This window comes from Cryptotermes secundus, unplaced genomic scaffold (assembly GCF_002891405.2).
Source record: "Cryptotermes secundus unplaced genomic scaffold, Csec_1.0 scaffold1304, whole genome shotgun sequence".
Taxonomy (NCBI): domain Eukaryota; kingdom Metazoa; phylum Arthropoda; class Insecta; order Blattodea; family Kalotermitidae; genus Cryptotermes; species Cryptotermes secundus.
In genome coordinates, this window is record NW_019723929.1 from 371,670 (window position 1) to 393,463 (window position 21,794).

Below are 21,794 nucleotides of genomic sequence, written 5' to 3' on the forward strand. Positions count from 1 at the left end.
CAGATCACACAGAATACAAGTCACGTGATAGCTAAGTACTTATGGAGTGTGACGTCATTGCGCCTGAGCGGAAGTGCGTTTACCAAGCCGTTGCCTAGAAGGGGGTTGCATAACCTCGTTGTTCCATTTTTGCGTGCGTGTATCGCGGGATGTTTTTCTAGCCGTTGCCTGGCAGTGCGTTAACATGTCACAGTATTATCCAGGTATTCATTTTTGGCGTAATTAATTTCTCATTCCGTCATAAATATTGTCTGTAGGTGGGGCAGTGCCTTCGGAAAAGCAAAGGTTGAATAGAGACTTCAGGAAAGGATGTGACGTATATAAACTGTAACGAAGAGAACTATGAACACAAATAATCGTGAAAACCACTATCATTCGCAATTGCCTGTCCCTGTGCTGTTTTCCCAGAACAAAATGACATCATCTCAAGTTTCAGTGAAATCATAAATCTTATTCAAACCGCAGTTCAACTGAACTCAGCATGAAGACAGTCATTTCCGTTCTCGATAAATGGCGGAGCATAATGCCGGGCCTGTGACCCGAATGTTCACTTCGTGAGAGATTTTGTTTGTATGTGTGTGTGACCTACAGTTAACCTATAGACGATGGCTTATGGCTGGGCAGCACTTTTTTTCTTTGCGAAAAATAAGCATCATAAATTCTAAACGAGTGCACTAACTTGAGGCTGGCAAACTGCCAATCGTCTTGTCTGAGAAGAATGATCGCTTTTAGTATCCGCATCTTCATGACTTCCCGCGCCCGAAGAATGTCATGTGACGGGTTACAGTTGTACAGTGGCCCAGTATTTCTTACGCTTGAATTTGCATAGTAATAACAAACACTGCCGCTTTGGTCCTACAGTGTATCAGGATCTCAGTTGTTTTAGACGCTGGAGCATACAAATGTGCGCCTTAAGCCTATGAGCTATAAACGGCAACAGAACTCATTATGCTGAGAAGAGAAAAATTTGCTTTTAAAATTAACGATTAAACTTAAAGTGGTTAAAGCAAATACTGCATCCCAACAGACTGAAATCGCCTTCAGCTGCCTTAGGTACACATAACAGGGAATACAAATTGTATAACTAACTAATATCATGTAGCAGAATCCTTTTTGAAAAGCTTAGCTAGTCCAGAAAATATAACAGTAGTGTGATGGCTGTCGGGATAGAGCGAAATCGAAATACGTTTTCTAACAAAGCTGTTTAATTTGGACGTTGCTTTAGACGTTTAATGCAGACGTTTGACGTCCTCATAAACAAAGGCACTCGACCGAGTCCTCTGCTTCGTGCACTGCTTGGAATACCATAACTAATTCAGCTGTGTTCCACCCAAACAATTCCAGTATTGAAGAGTTTTAATAAAGATATCTTCTGTCTTCTTGAATTCACAAAGGAAAACCGAGAATGTCTTGTTCCAATTCAGTTCAATTCTTTACTGATTAAGTTGATCATTTGTAGGACATTAATTCCACCGAAATTAAACTGTAAACGCAATGTCATGGGGTTCCGTGTTGACACAGCTAACAATAGAAGGTAACTTTGAATGCATTATGAAGTTTAACTATTCTGTATTTAGCACAGATTATTAGTCCATGAACTTAGTTAACTGTGGGTATTGACCTAATTCTACGAAACATCATAAAATGTAACCTAATGTGTGGCTGGGATAGTATAACTACTTCCCGTTGAGTTACAGAGGCAAAGGAACTGCTTAACGCATGCTTCTGTTGAATATTTTAAAACAGTTCAGTTTTATTTTCGTCCTGTTGCCGAAAACAGGTAAAACGGAATCGCCTGGTTCTTTCAACTAAACCTTCAACTAAGAAACCAAAACTGAAAATATTGTATGTTCAAAACTAGACGAAAGATACTGGCAACACGTTGAAATGCAGTTCTTACAGCGCTGACTATGAAAAGTTCTATTTTCTAGGATGTACCGCCGTGTAGCCCGCAGGAAGTCAAACGAAGTTTCGCAGGAACATATCGCCTCCAACTTCAGCATTTAAGAGTTAGCCAAGCAAGTTACTAGCTTGGTGTCTGTTTCATGCAGGGTTTCTTATTTCGATCAGTCTCGATCCCTGAAGATGGAGACCACGTCTTCCTTCGAAAAATCAGTTGACTTTCACCGAACTATACAATACTATATCCGAGAAGATATAATTCGTTTTTGACAATGAATTTATTTATTAAAGTGCTATAAATAATGTCCATTTTACTTGCACCTCTTATCGGATGGCTTGCGCCCGCTTGAGACAGTTTTGACTATGATCCATTCCCCACCACCGTGGCCTCCAGAAAGCGATGCTGCACAAAATAAACATTCAGTCTCACTGTCTCGGCACATCCGTCATCTTCATCCGATTCCCAAGAAGCAACTGACTTGCGTGATTATAAAGATATTCATTGTTTTATGTCCTTTTTCTTTTATGGGGTTTCAGAACTAGGTTTGCTATCCTTTCTGTTTTGCCTCATCGACATTTTAGCGCAGTGAGACGTTCTGCGTTTCGAACTAAGTTATTATACTTGAGGATCTGAGAACAGCTTCTGTGTCCTGACACTCGTGTAACGAGAGAGCCATCCATTGCAGGTCGGTGGACAGTGGCATCAATGCAACGGCAGTAGAAGCAATTTCCGACAAACTCTCCGAGGTAACAGGGCTGGCCGAGCAGCTGGACGCCTCTCTGTGTGGTGCGCAACATGGCTCCAATATCAAACGCATCCTGGATGGCACAGCGACAACCACACCGGAGGTATGTACACAAACGTCAAACCTGTCAAGTTAGTATTTAAAATGTCGCTTAAATATATTTTGTGAGGAAATCGCGTTTGATGTAAAATCTCAGGGGCATGCATTCTTAGGCAGATGGACGCGTTACCTTCAGAGGCGAATAATGGAAACCGGAAAACCTGTCAGATCATCGAGATTAGCCATTTTTCTATGCAAAGAATTTCTAGTCCATATAGAGTCAAATTATAATATCAGTGCTACTCACAGAGTTTATTGAATTCCTTCCTGTTGGGAGATTCTGGTCAAAGTATACAGTTTAAATATCCCCTTCTACTTACAGGAATGGTACACCAATCTGAAAACGCCTTCGAAAACTGCTTCTGCAGACGACAGTAAGTCCGATGACGACTTCATCACGGCTTCTGAGTGCACGTGCACCCCTCCTTCGAGATCATCGTCATTTCACACGGCGTCGGAATGCGGTGGTGCGTCTCCGTGGTGGGAAGTAGACCGCATGTCGGACGTGGAAGGGGATTGCTGCGGCAGAGAGAGGCGTCCAAAAGAAGAATCAAGCAGTGACCAACCGTCCTCCCAGAGCGAGACGGAGAAAGCCATCGTGAGAACGGTTACGGAGGTGGGTTCCGTGTTGACCAATATACGCAAACTTGTAGCGGAGAACTGGTGCAAATCAAGTGCATGATATTCGTGTACATGAAGGTACGCGTATCATTGGTTCAACGTTTCCAAGGAAACACGTGACATTTTGAAACATACATTCTGGAATTTCTTGAGTTACAGTTGCTAATCTTAGCGCACATTAATGTCCGATTTAGAGAAGAAAAGAGCTAGTATTTTGAATCGTTTTCCTGCGTGATGGCACGTGTATGATCCACATTAGCATTGAACAGCCGTTAAGAGTCTGCAATCTTCTATATGAATTAGCATTCATTTTCCGCATTATGTACAATTCACCATCAGGCCAAGTTGACCACATTACTTCTCCTTAAACCCCTTACACCCCATTTGTACGTGCATAAACTGATTTAACATGCTTATGAAAGTGTGCTTACAGGTTAAAGAAAGCTGTCATTGTGCCTGTGCATATTTAATAGGAAATACCGTCATAACTGCTTGAATGCAGAAGATCAGAATGTGGAAATCATATCCACTTTCTTAATTTCATTGTCTTTCAGGTGACAACGGATGTTGTAATTCACGAAGTCACAGAGACAACTCGTCTAAAGCTGTCTCATGGAAACACCTCAGGAGTCACATCATTTCTTCTAACGACGGAGACAGTCAGAAGTGGGGCCGGAGAAGGAAAGCATGGTGAAGAAAAGCCAAAAACTTCGACCGATACTGCAAGCCCCTCGGATCCCAATGATCAGCTGCTGAATCAGTTGAAAGAGGTAAGGCAGTCAGAGGACGGGATGCAGGACGACCCGAGGTACTGCTATCATCAGCATATAACACGGCACGCTGTGAAGGGAATTCTCTGATGCCGGCAGGACGTGTAGCTTAAAGTCATAACCTGGTGCTTACAAAGCAGACTGATATGTGGCCTTTGTTGCTACTACAAAATTTACTAGGAATATAACGGTACTTTTTTCTAAAACTTACTATAGGGTCCATTAACAGGGTCTCTCACAACTGGAGCGCTCCAATATCTGGAAGTTTTTGAGGGAAAATATTAATTAGGGTAATATTAACATATGGACCCCAATTACTAGGATGACACAAAACAAGATAATTTATTCTTATCTTCCAGCAGACAAAACTCCAGTAGGCCATGTTTTCCTTTTTGTGTACATCACATTACATTAAATTACATTACATTGCATTGAATTCCATGTATCCAAAGTTAATCAAAATGGCTGGAGGATGTGGAATATGTCATATAAATACAAAACATATGTACAGACCCAATAAAGTTCTCCCACAAGAGAAACCAAGAATACACAGTGACTACACACAAGGCTATTTAAAGATACATAAGTTATTTTCTAGACAATAGGTATTCATCAACAGAGTAGAATTAATGTATTTAAGTATTGTTTCAGTGCTGTTTTAAATCATGACTTTTCATTCATAAGACCTTTGAGATCAGTTGGCAGGTTATTAAAAATGTTGAACCCAGCATAATATGCACTTTTCTGAAAACATGAGAGGTTAGCAATTGGTTTATGAAGACAGTGCCAATCTTCATTCCACCAAATTCTCCATCATCATAATCACCTAGGGCAGGTACAATAGGCCAATCAGTGGCCGCTGTGCCGAGTGGATCCAGCTGGAGTCCCCCACTCCCCCTCCAGTGAATTTAAATTAATTTTAATTATCATTCATGGCTGTAAGAATCGCCACCTAAAGAGTTCCACTATTAAAAGTATGTTCATAACTTGCCACTCAGGCAGACACTTTTCATAAGAGTCCTTAGCCTTTAAATGTTAGTATGACAGAATATATGACTGGTGCTACGATGATTATTGTTGTTTACATATGTTAGACCTGGCGCAAGGTGCCACCAGCATCCTTGTTTCTATTGTTACTAGATAGGCATTTACCTACCAGACAATATAATATCCCAGAAAACTGATCTTAACATCCACTTTGATTAGAACCCTAAGCTTCTATACTTCTTTTACTTTATTCTATTTTTAACTTGCATATTGTAAGCACAACATTTTCACACATTCCAAGTGACAGTAACTAGCAATCAAGAGTTCAGACTGACCTACTGAGTGACTGCATGACAATGTTTCATGAAGTATATAATGGGGTTGTTATGTAGGCCTGCATTATTGGACACAATTAAAGCACAGAAGTAGTTAGACATGAAATGTAATTATGTCTTGGTTAATATGTTTTTCCCTTTTGGCTACACGTCCAGTCATTAAACTCATCATCTAATATTCCACACGTATTGTAACATAGTTTGTCACACCTGCAACACATTTGTTCTCCCTCCCCTTGTACCTTAATGATCTTAGAAAGATTAATTCTTTATTCTAGCATATTTATATGTAGTTCTACTATTGTATGTTTACTGACACTGTGAGCATGTTAATGGTTAATCAGTCCCTATGATAATGTTAGCTTCCAGTGTGTCCAAATAATAATATAATTTAATGTACCAAAATTAAATATTCAAGTGGTAACTGATAGAAGAGCAAATGTACTAATGTGATAAGGCTTTTACTATACAAAATGTAAGGTATTTATCCATACACAATGATAATTGATAAGTTTCAAGTGTTGTTTTGGCATATGCAATTAAAGATTTATAAAGTGAGACTTAAGGATCCAAAATGTATTTATTGAAATAGTGGGTTTTGGTTAAATATAAATATATTCAACTTAAATGAGAAGGTTGCACTGAAAATCAAAACTGCCCAAAACAAATGAAAAACTTTACTTAAAAGTGACCAATTTTCTTGCCATTAAACTAAGTCTTTTAGGCAAGACAGTAATAATATTCCTTTATTGGTTCCCATTTAATCAAACTGTTCATCCTGTAATAATAAATGGAACTAGTTCGTGATTTAATAGAAATGTATGAGTGTGTAGCCTTAAGCTTCTTCCTGATTTTGGTACCTTGCAGGAATTCATATCACTTATAAAAAGGTACTGATTTATCTCAATAAACTGAATTGTTAATCAGAGCCAGTAGTATTTGCAGTATTTATTTAGTATTCATTTCAAACTGAGCGATCATGTTTTCCAATTATTGTGTTGGTAATAATTTTTTTTGGTAATATTTTTCCTTTCTTCTAACAAACATTAATAATAATTAACACAGTTCAGCTTAAATTACATATTATTTAGATTATGGAAACAAAATGAAAGGTTTATTTAAATGTGGATACTCAAATAATTCTATGGGTAAAAAGTTATTAATTCAAAGTAACTTTATAAAAAGACCAGACTCAGAAAAATATATTGGTAGTTAGATATTATCTCGTCATTCTTATTTTAATTATTATATATTGTTCCTGTTATGGAAACTGTTTGCTCAATGGACATGCTGAAACTTAACTTCAAGACAGACATCCCCACATCGGAAGTACTAATACTGTACCTATATTAAATTCACTGGAAGTAAAGATATCTGTGACAGTCGTGACTTTGAAAAAAGAACAAAATCCACTTCAGTACCTTCATCCAATACATGGTGATCTTGGGTGCTAGTGTCTTGAGGAATCATAGAGTGCGAAACTTGACATGACAGCAGCTGCTGTTCTTGATTTATATGACATCAAGTTGGTTACATCACTTGATTCTAAAGTATGAAGTCCAGATTCTTCTGACTTAACTAGGAATAGTTGCAATTATTCATGAAATTTGCCCTTTTGTTCTTTTACACCAAATTGCAATTTCAAATATCAAATTGTGTTTGAATTATAATAAATTCACCATAATTATAATTAATTAACATCCCAATTAATTTAAAATAATTAATTATTATAAAGACCAATTTGATTAAATTAATTACCACACAGTTATGTTTACGTGATTAATTTTAATTTAATTTAATTTATTTTAATTGGGAAATATTGCGTTCATATCCGAAATGTAATTTTGACATACAGTGTAACAATTTTAGCAAGATAGATGACATGATGATGCCTATAAGGCCAAACATGTAGTGAAGAAGAAGGGTGTCTAGATAATAAGTTGCATTTAAGACAGAAATATGTGTGTGCAAATTATATATTAATGCAACAGGACACTTAAATACAATATTAGTTAACAAGCAAGACAAAAGTCCACCAGTAATTCCTTGTCTGAAATAAATCTGAAAGTTGAATCTAAAATTTATTTTACATTCTAGATACATTAATTATTGATTAGTTTATTTATGACATTGATATACTAAGTTCAGTGTAATTTACAGCATTAATATGAATGTTACACAGTTTATGTGAGAAATGTGTTTATTTGATAGTTCATTTTCAGTACTCTTAGGTTAAGTTATAACATTGGAAAAGTAGCTAATACAATTACACATAATCAAAGAAGGCTTAATTTTACAAATTACAATAGAAATAATTTTATTTGTGTGATCATCTAGACTCCCTCCTACTTAGGTAATGATAGTTCAAACTTAAGGAAAACATCCGATTACTAATCCAAACCCCGTCTATCGAAATTATCAGATGACAACTAGTGTCAGAAGTGGGATGACTAGATTAAATGGACAAGATTTACTGGACACTTTAATACACAACTCATGACTACACTTTAAAAATCGCCGTCACACACAGACTAGCGGTTTCAGTCACAGCCTTCACCACTCAGCATCCGGACCACTCAGCATCCGGCGGCAGGCATGCCCCTTGCTCTGGGTTCCAGAACTGATCCCGGCCTCAGTTACTGCAACTCTCAATTAACTGACTGACTGACTGACTGTAGACTATCTCTAGACACTTGACTTGGACTCTATGTAGACTTCTCTAGACTGACTGCAGACTGCTCCTTGTAGTGAAGCCTCAGTACGGACCCCACAGAAAACACCTCCCCCAACAGTTCTTCTATATTTGCATGATGTAGCTATCAGCACAGACCACGCAGAAAACACCACTTCCCACAGTTACTCCATTGTTGGGTGTTACAAAGTCGTTACCTTGCAATGGCTGTCTCTGCTGATTTTATAGTTCTGGCCTTCAGCAGACATTCCGCAGTACTGTACCATGCCAAAAAACGTAGCCTCTGAAGAACTCACAAGTTATGATCATGCACATTAAATGCAGTCTTGTAAATCACTTCCACATCTTAGAAACTACCGTATTTACGCATGTATAGGCCGCATGCGTGTATAGGCCGCAGCACAATTTTCAGACAGAAATTATAGAAAAAATAATTTTCTTGGAATATTATTTCAGGAGTATTACACCCTGTATTACTAATTATGAATATAATTTTTTTAAATGAAGTGTGATTTCGAATATTTCGAATATAAGCCGCACCCCAGTTTTCCTCTTGAATTTTTGGCAAAAAATGTGCGGCCTATACATGCGTAAATACGGTAATTACTTGTAGTGACATCTGTGTTTCCAGGTTATCTTTACTTGTCCAGCAAGCTAATACACACTGCCCTTTACTTATTTTGCCTGAATGCATGGAATGCTAGTGTATTAGTGTATTGTTAATTGTATGTTGTAAATAAAGTAAAATGTTTTTACAGTTTTACCTTATTATTCCTTTTTTCTGTTCCTATCCTTGTTCCTATTTATCAGTGTGCTATTGAGTTGGTTTTAAAAAGAGAGTAGTTAAGAAGAAGAATAAAACAAACTAACAAATTGCCTAGTTATCTTCGCATATAATTTCTTGAATTTAGATTTTTGCATGTAATAATTGCAAGTTTTGAAGTAAATTTAAGGGATCTGCTTATTGATGAATATTAAAATACAAGAGTCGGGAATCTGCCAGTCTCTTCACCTTATCTACTGCTTCATAGTTAGAATTATTTTGCTGTTAAATGGTCTGTTACTGTGTAAGCCAAATGTTGTAATACAGTGTAGACATGTTGTCAGTAGATGTGTTTTTGTATCATTTTCAAAATTAACATTGCCAAATGGAATGCTTATTTTGAAAATGACACAATTTACAACATTTGCTGAGTGACAGTAAAATGACTGCCATAATGAATTATTCTGTAATCTGCCTGAGGGACTAAGGGGTCAAAGAAACTCTACATCAATATGGGAAGACTTAGAGAGAAAATATGACACCTATTTTCGTTTAAATGTATTAAGCTTCATTATTACACTACAAAAATACTATAAATTGGTAACTGTACAATTTAGTGACCCATTTATATACTAGTGCAGATTCCGACTATGTTAATTGTGTCACGTGTATCCTCAATACTATGCATTGTTGCCATATTTGTAATTATTAACGTATAACGAATTATGCATATATATTTTGTAATTATTTGTACTGCTTATCCCCATAAATTATTTCATATATCTAGCTCCAGTTTATAATTACCTTTGCCCCTCACACTCCCAGTTAAATGGAGATATCAAGGGATAATCATGTTGTTGTTAATGTTATCATGTGTGGGTGGTACGCGTGACGAGAATGACGGGTTCTAGTTCAAATGATTTGATTTATTAGCACTTTGGTTACAACCTCTCTTAATTACATTTAATACAGTGCAATCGGTGATTTACACACTTTACAGTTCAACGTAGGACACGCACTAGGATTCTCAGTCTTCACTTCTCCTGGCAAAGGATCTGAGCACTGAAACTGTGAAGTCCTCTTGCCATTTCTTGTTGAATCGCACAGGAACTCAATTGCACTTTGCTGAAACTCCAGTGGCTGTGTCCACCGAGAACTCACTCGAACGGAACTGCGCTCATGACCAGATATTTATTACTGTTTGACAGTTACGATCTTGTTTTTGTTGGGCGCCCTCTCTGACGAGAGGACTGTCTGTCTTTTGTATATGCTGCTACCCTTGCCAGTTCAGTCTTTCTCGGGCCCGAGTCCCTTGGCACTCGCGACCGTATTTTACTGTCTCAGATTTGAGACTTCCTTTCTTGTCGCCTCTTACGACTCGCAGGGTCACGGTGGAGGTATTCGACCCCGCCTCCACACTCATATTTGTAACTATCGTTATATAATCTCCTCACCGATCACGCAGAAAGCACATCGTCTATTATTGAAACGTGTTTACCCAACGATCGCATAGCAACGGTCGCGGCACTGACCCCATAGAAAGCCAGTCACGTGATAGCTACTTCGCCAGTCCATTGTCGCGCTGAATGCCGCCTAGCAAAGGCGCGATAAACATTCGTCGTATTGTTGTAACGCACTCGATTGAAGGTTATTTACAGGTCATTACCTAGAAAGGTCCTGGCCATCCACGTTACAATATTCTACAAAGAAAATATCTTAAAACCTTACATGTTTTTGTAAGTTCTAGTGCAACACGGAATTTTTTAATTTTATATTATGTGTTACAAGGGTTGCTCCCATCTCAGAAATCTAAATGGCCACTGTCGATGGTCAGTACAATTATGGGGGACTTCTGGTGCCATGTTTGTAGAGAGGACCATGAATCTGTCAGTTGGTTCAAAGATAACGTGTTTGTGAAAATATAATTATAGATATAATGCTTCCATAAGAACCTGTGCTTACTTATGAGGGAAATAGCCAGTGCCGGGAATTGTTTCAAACTAATACTTCTTGAATATGAAACAGCATGGTTACGTTTGACAGCGATTTGCCTGGACCTGAGTCCAGTTAGATCCTAACCTCATTTCTCAAGGAGGTTTAAAGACTACGAAACCCACGTCAGAAATGGGTTTCTTAGTCTCCCTATATTTCAGTTGTTATGCATTCAGGGGATTTCTATTCCAGAGAATTAACACTTGGTCCTGAATCATCATTTATCGTTGAAAAAGTCTCATTTCTAAATAGGTAAGCAGACATCGAGTTTGGCAGATGTAGTCAGCCATTTAATCTGAAGCGAATGCATACGTTAAAATAATTTTGTTCACGTTTTCGTTTCTGACTCCTGGGAGACAAACTAGCAGCGCGCAAAGACGGACTGGGACGAAAGGGGCATTAAAAAAACAGGGCGTCAGCACACTGGCGGTTTAAATGCCGTCTCTTAAAAGTTAATTTATATACATTCTTAGTATTGTGTAAAGGGGTACTTCATATTTTTACACATCGCTCACAAATTTTGGTATTATCCGGAACATGTTAACAAGGATCACATAGGCCAATTGGGTCCCGTAAAATTGTGTTCTGTAAATAATATTGTACTACAGCAAAATGGGGGCACACGGTAGCGTAGTTGGTTGAGGCACTATGCTACAAGCCGGAAGGTCGCGGGTTCGAGTTCCGATGAGGTGGATTTTTCTTTCAATTGACCTAATTCTTCCAGCTGCACTATGGCCCTGGGGTCGACTCAGCCTTTAACAGAAATGGTACCAGGAATCTTCCTGCGGGGGTAAATGGCGGCCGGCGCGTAAGGCTGACAACCTTACCGCCATCTGTGAGCCGACTGTCTAGACAATGTGGGACCCTTAACGTCTCGCAACCCTATGGCCCTCCATGGCCTATTACAGGGATACCTTTACCTTTTACTACAGCAAAATGCATAAAGGTCATCGTTCTGCACTACGTATGTGATCATCAGCATTTGTGAGGCGGAGAACCGGTTGTCCTGACAGAGTTCCTCAAGCCAATATTGTGTATAAGTAAAGTAAATTTGTTCCTGTGCTTAACTAATCAAGCACTACGCCACGAAGACTTATGGGGAGTGGATTTATAGATCCACGTTTGCTTGACCTCGGCACTACTTCGAGACGAGTGGCCAGCTTCACGTCCCGGCCGCCAAGCCACTAAATATTTCTTCGAAACTTATCTGAATTTACTACACGCGAACCACTCAGTTCACAGACATTTGGCTTCCCCTCTTCCATTTAGAAGCATAAAGATTTCAGTACAAGAAACTAATATTTCCTGTTGTTTTATGTAGTTGTGGAACTTAGAGTTGACACAACCTTTTCCTTTTATATCCCTCCCATCTCATTCACATGTGATTCACAAATGTACAATATCAGCAAATTGATATAGGGCCGAAAAATAATCGAACTGGCAAACAAGACTAAACGATTAAAGTTGCCATAACGTCTTCCAAGAGGACGTCAGCAGTTATTTTCAAGAGGTTCAGGATAGGGTTTTAGGTGGATCTGTGTCATGATGGCTTTGAAATACCCTGTTCTATCAGAACAGGAAATTGTCGATCGTATTTCTAACGTCAATCAGCGAGGAAGGCGCTATTCAGTCATTCAGTCGTTTAACTGGACAGTCAAGTTAATCCGACGGAGAGTCGTTGAATCAAGCGGTCAGGTCTGTAGGACAAGCAGCCGATCATTACGAAAGACTCAGTCATTCGGTTTGGTATAGCGATATATAAGCAGCACACCCATCCGCGAAGGTTGCGCTTGAACACAAAATATGTACGAATCAGAAACCTCTTACTGAATTTGCCAGTGTTCCACGTGTAAATTCAACGGGGATAATCGCGAAGTTGTATTCGCAGATGTTCTGAAGTCACTAGCGAAATTTTAATCTGAATTTGTTAAAGATTCAACATATGCAGCCATTTCTAGATCATGACGTAAGAAAACGGATTAATCATTCCGAAATTTACTCTTATGACCTCGCCCCACCCCTACTCTCTTCTAGTCACTAGCCGTCAGTATACGAATGATCGTGTTGTAAACATAGTATCACGTTACGCAATTCCCTTTCGTGTATCTTCGGCACTGCTGAGAGTGGCGCCACGTAGCGGTGAGCACGATGAACTGCTGCAGTGTGGGTTGAGTCGGCGATTAGGACGTGTCTGTTGCTGTGGCCGTGAAGGAATGTGACAGTGCGTACAATTAGTGGTGTGCTAATCAACATGGATGTTGAGGCAGTGCTCACAGGCGGGGAGCAGCAACTCCGCGCCCCGACCACCACCATCAGCACCATCTCCGTTCACAGCGGTGACACAAGGCTCGTCATTGCCCTTCTGCAAGTAAGTTGCACGAAGATCGAACTCTGGTCCCGTCACATTGTCTCTTCAAGTTCCTTTTCATCCTCAATCCTGGCTACTACGGTTCGTAATTTAGTTTTACTGTGACACCCGTGTTTTGTTTGAACTACACGGATATTAGAAATGAGGTACATATTGAATTTAAGCGAAATACAGATACTGATAATGCTTGCTATCCATCGGTTGAAATACTATTGGTACCCCAACATCTTTCTAAAATGATGGAGGTAAACAAAAGAAACGTTTGGGAATTCGTGTGAAACGTGGCCCCTTAGTCTGTGCGGAGAACGTAAATTAGAGGTGTTCCAAAACAAATAGCCCAGAAAAACACGAGCGCTTCAAGATGAAGTACGTAAGCGAGAAGTTCAGTACACGTATTGTATTGTATACTAGTAAACTCTTTGATTTGGATGTAGCATGTAACAGGGTGGGGAAAACACGAATGCATGGGTGCAAAAGTCTAATGGGGAATCTCGTGAGAAATCAAGGAGGAGATTGAAACGGGCAATTAAGGTGGGTTACGAACCTGTAAGGCGAATGAAACGGGCTCAGAATGCACAGAATCATGTCTGACTGCCAGTTTTCATATTAGCGGCGCTGGACCTGCGGCTTCAGTTGCTAGCGAGTTTGTCCCGGAGAATAAATAATCTTGTTCCTCCGTACGCCTTTAATTTTGCTGGTCTTATTTTCTGAAATATTTTTGCTAATCTGTTTTTGTTACTGCATGAATTTTAAGCTGATCCGTTTCTTCGAAATCTGGTGTTTTTAGATGTTTTGAATCCATTCTCAGAGATCCGGTAACGTGTTCCTATTTTCCAAATTTTGGCCATCATGTAGCTTTAAGGCAAATAATATATTGCGGATTTTTGTTTATTTTATTTGGGATCGAACCCACAATTCTTTAAATATTAACCTGTTATGCTAAACTTTGGACTTAAGTAGTCGGTACTGAAAAAGATTTGGGTTTGACCCAACGTAGCCAGTAAGTTTAAGTTGAAATTGATTCAAATAGAACACAATAGAACGACAACTAGTACAGAACCAACAGTATACATCAGACTATGGCAATGTTTGGCATAGTCATGGTGTACGAACCCTGCCACAAACGTTTAGCGAAAACCCAAGTCGTATTTGTGTTTTTGTCAGAAATCTGTAATTGGAAGGGTTTTTTTTTCCCCCTTGGCACTACAGCCCCAGTGGGCCTAGGCCTACCTCCATGAACTTCTCCGTTCACTTCGGTTTTTCTAGATCTTAGACATTCAGTAGGACTCCTTGGGCGGGTGATCAGCTCGTCGCAGGGCCTCTACCTGTACACAAACACAGAAAAACGCACACAAACACCCATGCCCTGAGTGGCATTCGAACCCACGATCCCGGCTTCCGAGCGAGCGAAGACAGTGCACGCCTTAGACCGCTGGGCTACCGCGACCGGCGGAAGGGGGTTTATGAGACTGAATTCCCTCCCTTGAAATATAAGGGTCGACATAAACATTTTTTTCTTACAAAATTTAGATGACAGAGGAACACTATGTAATGAATGCAACAAAATTAATGTTATAAGCAGAACACTCCCCGAGACTGGGCGCCGTTAGTCAGGTGTACTCTGAAATATCTTAGAGGGTTCGTCAGCATCAGAACCGGCATTTATTTGTTGTTATACAAATATAAATGTGCTGTTAAATTCGTGAGGGTCCGTAATAAATTGTTGAGCCTGTTCACGATGATATCCGGGGCACCATGCAAGAGACCGCACTGAACACTCATGTCTTCTGTAGTTCGCGCTTCTGCTTTTCGTCATAAGGTGCCATATCGCGCCCTGTCCTTCATCGGTATTGGATAGGAGCAGTAGGCCTCCCTCCCTCTTCCTGCCTGTTGATGAGCGAATTGTTTATTTGTCGAGGTCGGCGAGACGAATTTATAGTGAATGTGTTTGTACATTCGAGTGGGTTCTAAACCAGCAAACAGATTTTTCTGAGGAACTGAGCTCATTCCATATCTGATTTCCACAGACCCACACAAAGCTTTGGATAAGGCAGCGTCCCAGCGTACGGCCCCTGAATATAAAGGGCAGAAAGAAACCACAGAAAACACGGACGTTCACTCATTCCCCAGAGAAAATTCGAACCCTCGACCATACTGTTCAAGAATATACGTCAATTCGTGTTTTACGTGCACGTCCAGTGTGGTCGGCTCAAAGGGTTCGGTTTTGTGAGATATAACGTTGTGTAGTCCGTTGAAAGCCAATCGACTTTTCCGAGGAACATGTCTCGTCTTCAGATTCGATAAAAACTAGCGATAAAACGAGCAGGAAGAAGGTAGAAAGTAGAGCTGCGTTTGCTACTTGCTGTTCCTCCGAAACATCGGTTGACTCCCAACCAACGACACGGCGTTGTACCCCTAGAAGATAAGACTCCTCATACTTACCGCTCTGAGAACCTGACCTTAACCAAGTATATCTTGTTTATTTCCTTGTGTTGATTACACGTTGTTAAGACCCCGAAATGCTTACATAATATAAGGAGAGGGTAAATAACGAAGTTCGTCACTATGTATTTTTTACCTTTCTGTTAACTCCTTTTCCTTAGTTACCACACAAATAAAGAACACCCGTATTCAAATATGAGTTTACCTTTGCATCCTGTATTTGTCTCAGAAGAAAAACGTAAATGTTACAGCTTAGTTGGCATAGCGACTGGCTACGGGCTGGACGACGGAGGGGTCGGAGTTAGAGAGTCCCTGTGGGTTCAAGAATTTTCTGTTCTTCACATCGTCGAGCCAATGTCCTATCCAATAGGTATCGAGGACTCTTTCCCTGGGGGCAAAGCGGCCGGGGCGTCAAGCTGACCACTCACCTCCAGCTAGCGCCCAGGTCAAGAAAATGCGGATCTCTACATCCACTCCCCCATACGCCTTCATGGTGTAGTGATTTATTAGTTAAGGACAGGGACAACTTTACCTTTTACCTTGTAACCGTCCAAACCTTTTAATACTCTTTAATGGACGCATGTTNCCTTCTCGAATGTAAAAGTTACCAGTTTTTAGCATCCAGTGAATGTACGTTCGAAAGGTAGAGTGAACTGTGTGAGCGGGTAGCAATCAGCCGTAACGCTACCAACAAACTCAGGTGCTTCCAGTGTGTGCCCCGCCTGACTGCAGGCAAGGGGAGTGAAGTTGTCATGCACAGGTAGGCAGGGTATGTGTCTGTCGGTCGTCGGCGCTCCGTCCCAGGACAGTTGAAATCACACAGACACCTCGGCAAGATGAAGGCGAGTGGTCAACTTGACCCTCAGGGAAAGAGCCCCTATTACGCTTTGAATGCGAGGCTGAGTAGGCCCCAGATCCAGTCACTGTACCGACTGAGCTATCTCGGCCTACCAAGTGTTTCAAATAAGCAATAAATTTCACATTGAATGTGAATGCGTGAAGACTGAAGTACTCCATCTGACTCCACTCTCTCGTCATTTCACCAATCAGTATCCTAGACGCTGCATGTAACCTCTGAAAATGAAACAGCATCGTTGAACAATGTAAACGTCGGTCTTTCGTAATCATTCTAACAATAATGATTATTGTTTTGGGAGCGGGATGATGCGTTGTAGTTTGATTGAAGTTTTTAAACTTTTCGAAAGAACATTCTGCGTCTATCATCCTTGTTTCTTCTACTCTGAAGATGGAGGCAGCATGTCTCTCCGAAACATCGTAAAACTTGTACCAGATTACGCGGCGTCACATCTTGTCACCGCCGTGAGGACATCAGTGTGCTTCTGGGTTACAGTGTCCTGAAGTTACCTGTAGGCCAGTCCTCGCTGCTACAGTGCGAGAAGAACGGACATTGCGTGAGGACGTCACAGTTTTTGCCATAAATAGCAGTTTCCTGTCAGCCTCAAATGTTGTAGTTGTCGATGGAGAGGAACAGTGAGCTGTCACGTTTCGGTCTGATTTCTGACTCCTTACATCAGCTGCAAGAACGAAGAGCCGACGCTATGTAATTTGAGATGATGTATGGTTAGTCTAATAGATCTTTGAAAAATCTGCAAATTTTATGTACTTTCTTTCTGTAGAATGTAAAATGACAACAGACCAGACGTGCGAAAAATTTTATTAGCTTTCTTTGACATCGGCAATCGGTGGACAGCTGGAATTAGGAGAATGAAATGTATGAAGCTAGATTATAAACATACTTACAAATTATGGGGGCACGCGGTAGCGTAGTTGGTTGAAGAACTATGCTACAAGCCGGAAGGTCGCAGGATCGAATCCCGATGAGGTGGATTTTTCTCAATTTACCTAATCCTCCCAGCCGCATTATGGCCCTGGGGTCGCCTCAGTCTCTAACAGAAATGAGTACCAGGAATATTCTTGGGGGTAAAGGGCGGCCGGCGCGTAAAGCTGACAACCTTACCTCCATCTATGAGCAGGTTGTCTAGAGAAAATGTGGGATTCTCAACATCTCACAACCCTTTGGGCCTCCACGTCATGTTACAGGGATAGCTTTACTTTACTTTTTACTTAGCTACAAATTATGCATTAAATATTGTTCATGAGTCAGTATGATGACGATGCGATTCTGCAGGTTTTAGCCTACTGCAGATGGAATATGTGTCCCTGTGCTTAACTAACTAAGCACTACAGCATGAAGACGTATGGGGGTGTGGATGTATAGATCCACATTTTCTTGACCTCGGCACTAGGTGGGGGAGAGTGGGCAGCTTCACGCTCCGGCCGCTTAACCCCCGGGGAAAGAGCCCCTGGTACCCGTTTGATACGAGGTTGGGTGGGCCACAAAGCCGGTCTGGACGACGTGAAGAAGAGAAAATTCTTTGGCCCTACCGGGACTCAACTCCGACCCCTCATTCGCCCAGCCAGTAGCCATTCGTTATGCCGACTGCGATACCCCGGCTCCCCTTAGAATATGTACTCATTCTAAATAATGTCTTCTCAAAAAGAATATATTGCTGCTGCTACTACTGCTACTGCTGCTACTACTACTACTACTACTACTACTACTACTACTACTACTACTACTACTACTACTACTACTAGAACCAGTTTGTAACATACGCACTTACACCTTATTGCAAGCAAATTCCCATTCTGGTAATATCGAGCTCATAACGCACGAATCACGCATCATAACCCATCAGCTGAATTGCATTTGGAGTACCTGTAAACTTGCATAACCTAAATACAGTACAGGGGTTGGACAAAATAATGGTAACACTACAGTTACTATACACATTATTTATTAACATGGTGCTGGGCCACCTTTGGCCTTCAATAGAATCGGAGCCCTTCTTAAAATGGATTCATACAAGTTTGGAACAGTACCTAGCTGAATTTTGTACCATTATCTATGAAGAACATCTTCAAGTTGCTTTAGATATGTTGGAGGTGGGAATCTGTTCCTCTACTAGTCTCCAAAACTGACCAGGCTGGTTCAGTGATGTTCAAATTTTGCAATTTTGCTGGCCAGGGAAGATGCTGAAGTTCACCTTCATGCTCTTCAAACCATGACTGAACAGTTCCAGCAGTGTGAATGGGGACACTGTCGCCTTGGAATACTGCATAGTTGTTCGGAAACGACGTCTGGATTACGGGATTCACCTGATTGCCCAACCTGTCCCTTGCAGTAATTCAGCCATGAAGGTTAATAATGGGACCAACAGAATGCTGTGCCATTATATTGCTCCCCAAACCACCACGGGACCTTTCTTGTGTTTCACTGTTGCAACTGGGCATTCCGGACTGTAGGCTGCCTTGGGTGTTCTCCAAACGCAAACTCTTGCTGATGTAGGGAACAGCGTGAAGGACGACTCATCTGACCATATCACGCGAGCATTTCCAGTTGTCTGATGCCCACCGTTTACGCATCCAAGCGTTACTTCCAGCGATGAGAGGTTGCAGGATCTGTGAAGCTCATGTCGGACAGTTTTTGTGGGAACAGGGTCTTCAAGATGAATATTAATTTCAGCTGTCATCAGTGCCGCAGTACTTCTGTGATTTTTCGAAACAGTCCTTCTCAGTGTACGACGATCGCTTTCTGGCAATGTTGAGTTTCTCCCACTGTTCCTCTTTACTGATATTGTCTTCCCATGTTTGGTGTATGCCCACGTAAGCTTAGAGACTGTCGCTCTCGGTACAGCTGATAATGTGGTAGCATCGGTCACAGATGCTTCAGCTAAACGCGCACCAACGGTCTGCCCTCTTTCAAAATCGGACAGGTCTCCCATTTTCCGATTCTTTCACACGGACTGACACTCAGCGCAATCACTGTGCACTGACACAAGCACTAAAGAGAGTAAAAAAATGGAAGAATATTCAATGTTGCCAACTGAAGTTCTTTCAGTATACCTAACACATATTCTTTTCCTCAATTTCTTAAGTGTTTGCATTATTTCGTTCACCCTTCTATATATCCAACATTGCTACACAAGGATTGGTGAGACTGGTGAGACTGGTGAGCTCTTCAGTAGGAAGATAGGCTTTGTGACTCCCTCTTGGGAACGCCTTATTCAGATTGTGATGAGTGGTGTGTTCGTCAAGAAAAGTTAGGTGTATGATCACGCTTTCTGCTTTTCCCTGAGGATGTCTGGGAACAGCGCGCTGAGGAGAATATTTGGACGGAAGAGGACTGAGTTAAGAACAGGTTGGTGAGGAGCTTCGTAAGTTGTACTCCTCGCCGTGTATAATTCGAATGATAGGCAACACACATAGGGGAGAGGAATGAACATAGCATTTTGGTAGAAAAGCCAGGAGGAAAGAGACTATTGGGAAGACATGGACGTAAATGGGATGATAATATTAAAATGGGTCTTAGAGGAATAGGATGGGGTGATATGGACTAGAGTAATCTTGCTGATAATAGGGACTAGTGGCGGGCTCTTGTAAACACGTTAATGATCTTTCGTGTTCCATAACATTGTGGGAAATTCATAGGTAACTAATCAAGTGGTGGCTTCGTAAGAAGAATTCAGCTCTGTGGAGTTAGTACGCATGGTATTATAGAGTCTCGTCACATTCACGAAATCTGATGTATGATACATATTTAGCCCCTAAGAAACTCAGAGTGTTGACAGATACAAATGTGCAGAACAGTCGTATTGTATGCTGATCGGCTGGTTGCTTGGTTGGTTGGTTGGTTGGTTGGTTGGTTGGTTGATTTGGGGTACAAATAGCAATGCTTTCTCAGCTGCCGAGACTGTGCAGCGCCGAACAGTAGAATGACCTGTATGACTGAGAGCATTGGCCGTGATCTTTTATAAAGCATTATCTTAAAAGTAACAGTAAAACAGTTTTCCCTGTGCTTAATTAAGCACTGTCGTGAAGACGTGTGGTGGAATGGAGGGGGGTATGGCTTCACCAATTTTAAGCTGTGCACTGAATTGAGGTGAACGGTAAGTTTCAGTCCTCTTCTGGGAAAGTGCCGTTGGATAAGAAGCTGGGTTTGGCCCAGGGTCAATTTGGAAGCAGTGGAGAAGCGAAATATCTCTTGCCCCTGTTGGGAATTGAATTCCAATTCGTCCGCCTCCGTAGCCAGCCGCTGTACCGACTGAGGAAAACAGAATCCACTTCAGTCACTGTAAACAATGTCCGGGGAGAAATTTTAACTCGGATCTTTCGAGTAGACAGTGGAAAAGGGCCGTACCAAGAGACCGAATGTGGGAAACACAGGAACTTCAAAAATAGTGTGTCCCATAAATTTGGACATGTAGGCAATAGCATCTTCAAGAGGGAATTGTCATTGTATGCAGTGAGGTAACAACGCAGATAGTTCGCACTGTCATTTTGGACCGACAGAAATGGCTGGGCTGTTGCGTTGGTGTGAGTGATGGGTATGTTGACCATATTGAACAGCTGTGTCAGAACTCCAATACTGCCTACGCTATCTGGCTCGTGAATTGCTCTGAAGGATTACATACCATAGAAAATACACATTGTTCATGGAGCGGGATTAAAGACCTGTGGCCCCCCCTCCATGTTTGTAGCACTGAGAAATGAAACCGTGGCAGACTCTTTGCTTAATTACTGACCGTTTTGTAAACGTGCAATACGACTGAAGAGCAATTCGCCTCCTGTGGTAAGACGAGTGAGAACCACAGATTGAAAATTCTGTTCTGGGGAATTCGCCTTGTCAGAAGACATCGGCTGCTTCATAATTCGACAGTTGGATTTGAGATTCGCACAGCGGCGACTATCAGAAGTTTTGTTCCCTGTGATATAGCGCCATGTAGTTCGGTGAAAGCTGTCGAGTCGGAGGTAGGACGCCGAGGCTTGCTGTCTGCTTCATTTTGATTTACTCTTCGACACCGAATATGGAGACGATGTGTTCCTCCGAAACGTCGGCTACTTTCATCGGCCTACACGGTGCCATATCTCTTCATAGAGAGTTGCTGATTCATTACATCCAGTGTATTGGACGCTGTGCTTTATCTGAGTTGTAGGTCATACAGGCCGAACAGAACGTGTGGAAAGTTGGCTCGGCTTCCATCTTCAGGTGATTG

The 21,794-nt window shown here is 41.1% G+C and overlaps 1 protein-coding gene across 3 annotated transcripts in view; it reads left to right on the plus strand.

Annotated features, from left to right (window-relative positions):
* Positions 1–21,794, plus strand: part of LOC111862210 (titin) — a 261,060-nt gene that overhangs the window by 40,084 nt on the left and 199,182 nt on the right. For 2 of the 3 annotated variants that reach the window (XM_023847418.2, XM_023847419.2), the window contains 3 exons: positions 2,589–2,751; positions 3,070–3,363; positions 3,923–4,138. In XM_023847418.2, coding sequence (XP_023703186.1) covers positions 2,589–2,751; positions 3,070–3,363; positions 3,923–4,138 — 673 coding nt within the window. Of the gene's footprint in view, positions 1–2,588; positions 2,752–3,069; positions 3,364–3,922; positions 4,139–13,078; positions 13,276–21,794 lie in introns of those variants that run through there. The other variant, XM_023847420.2, reaches the window with a different exon arrangement.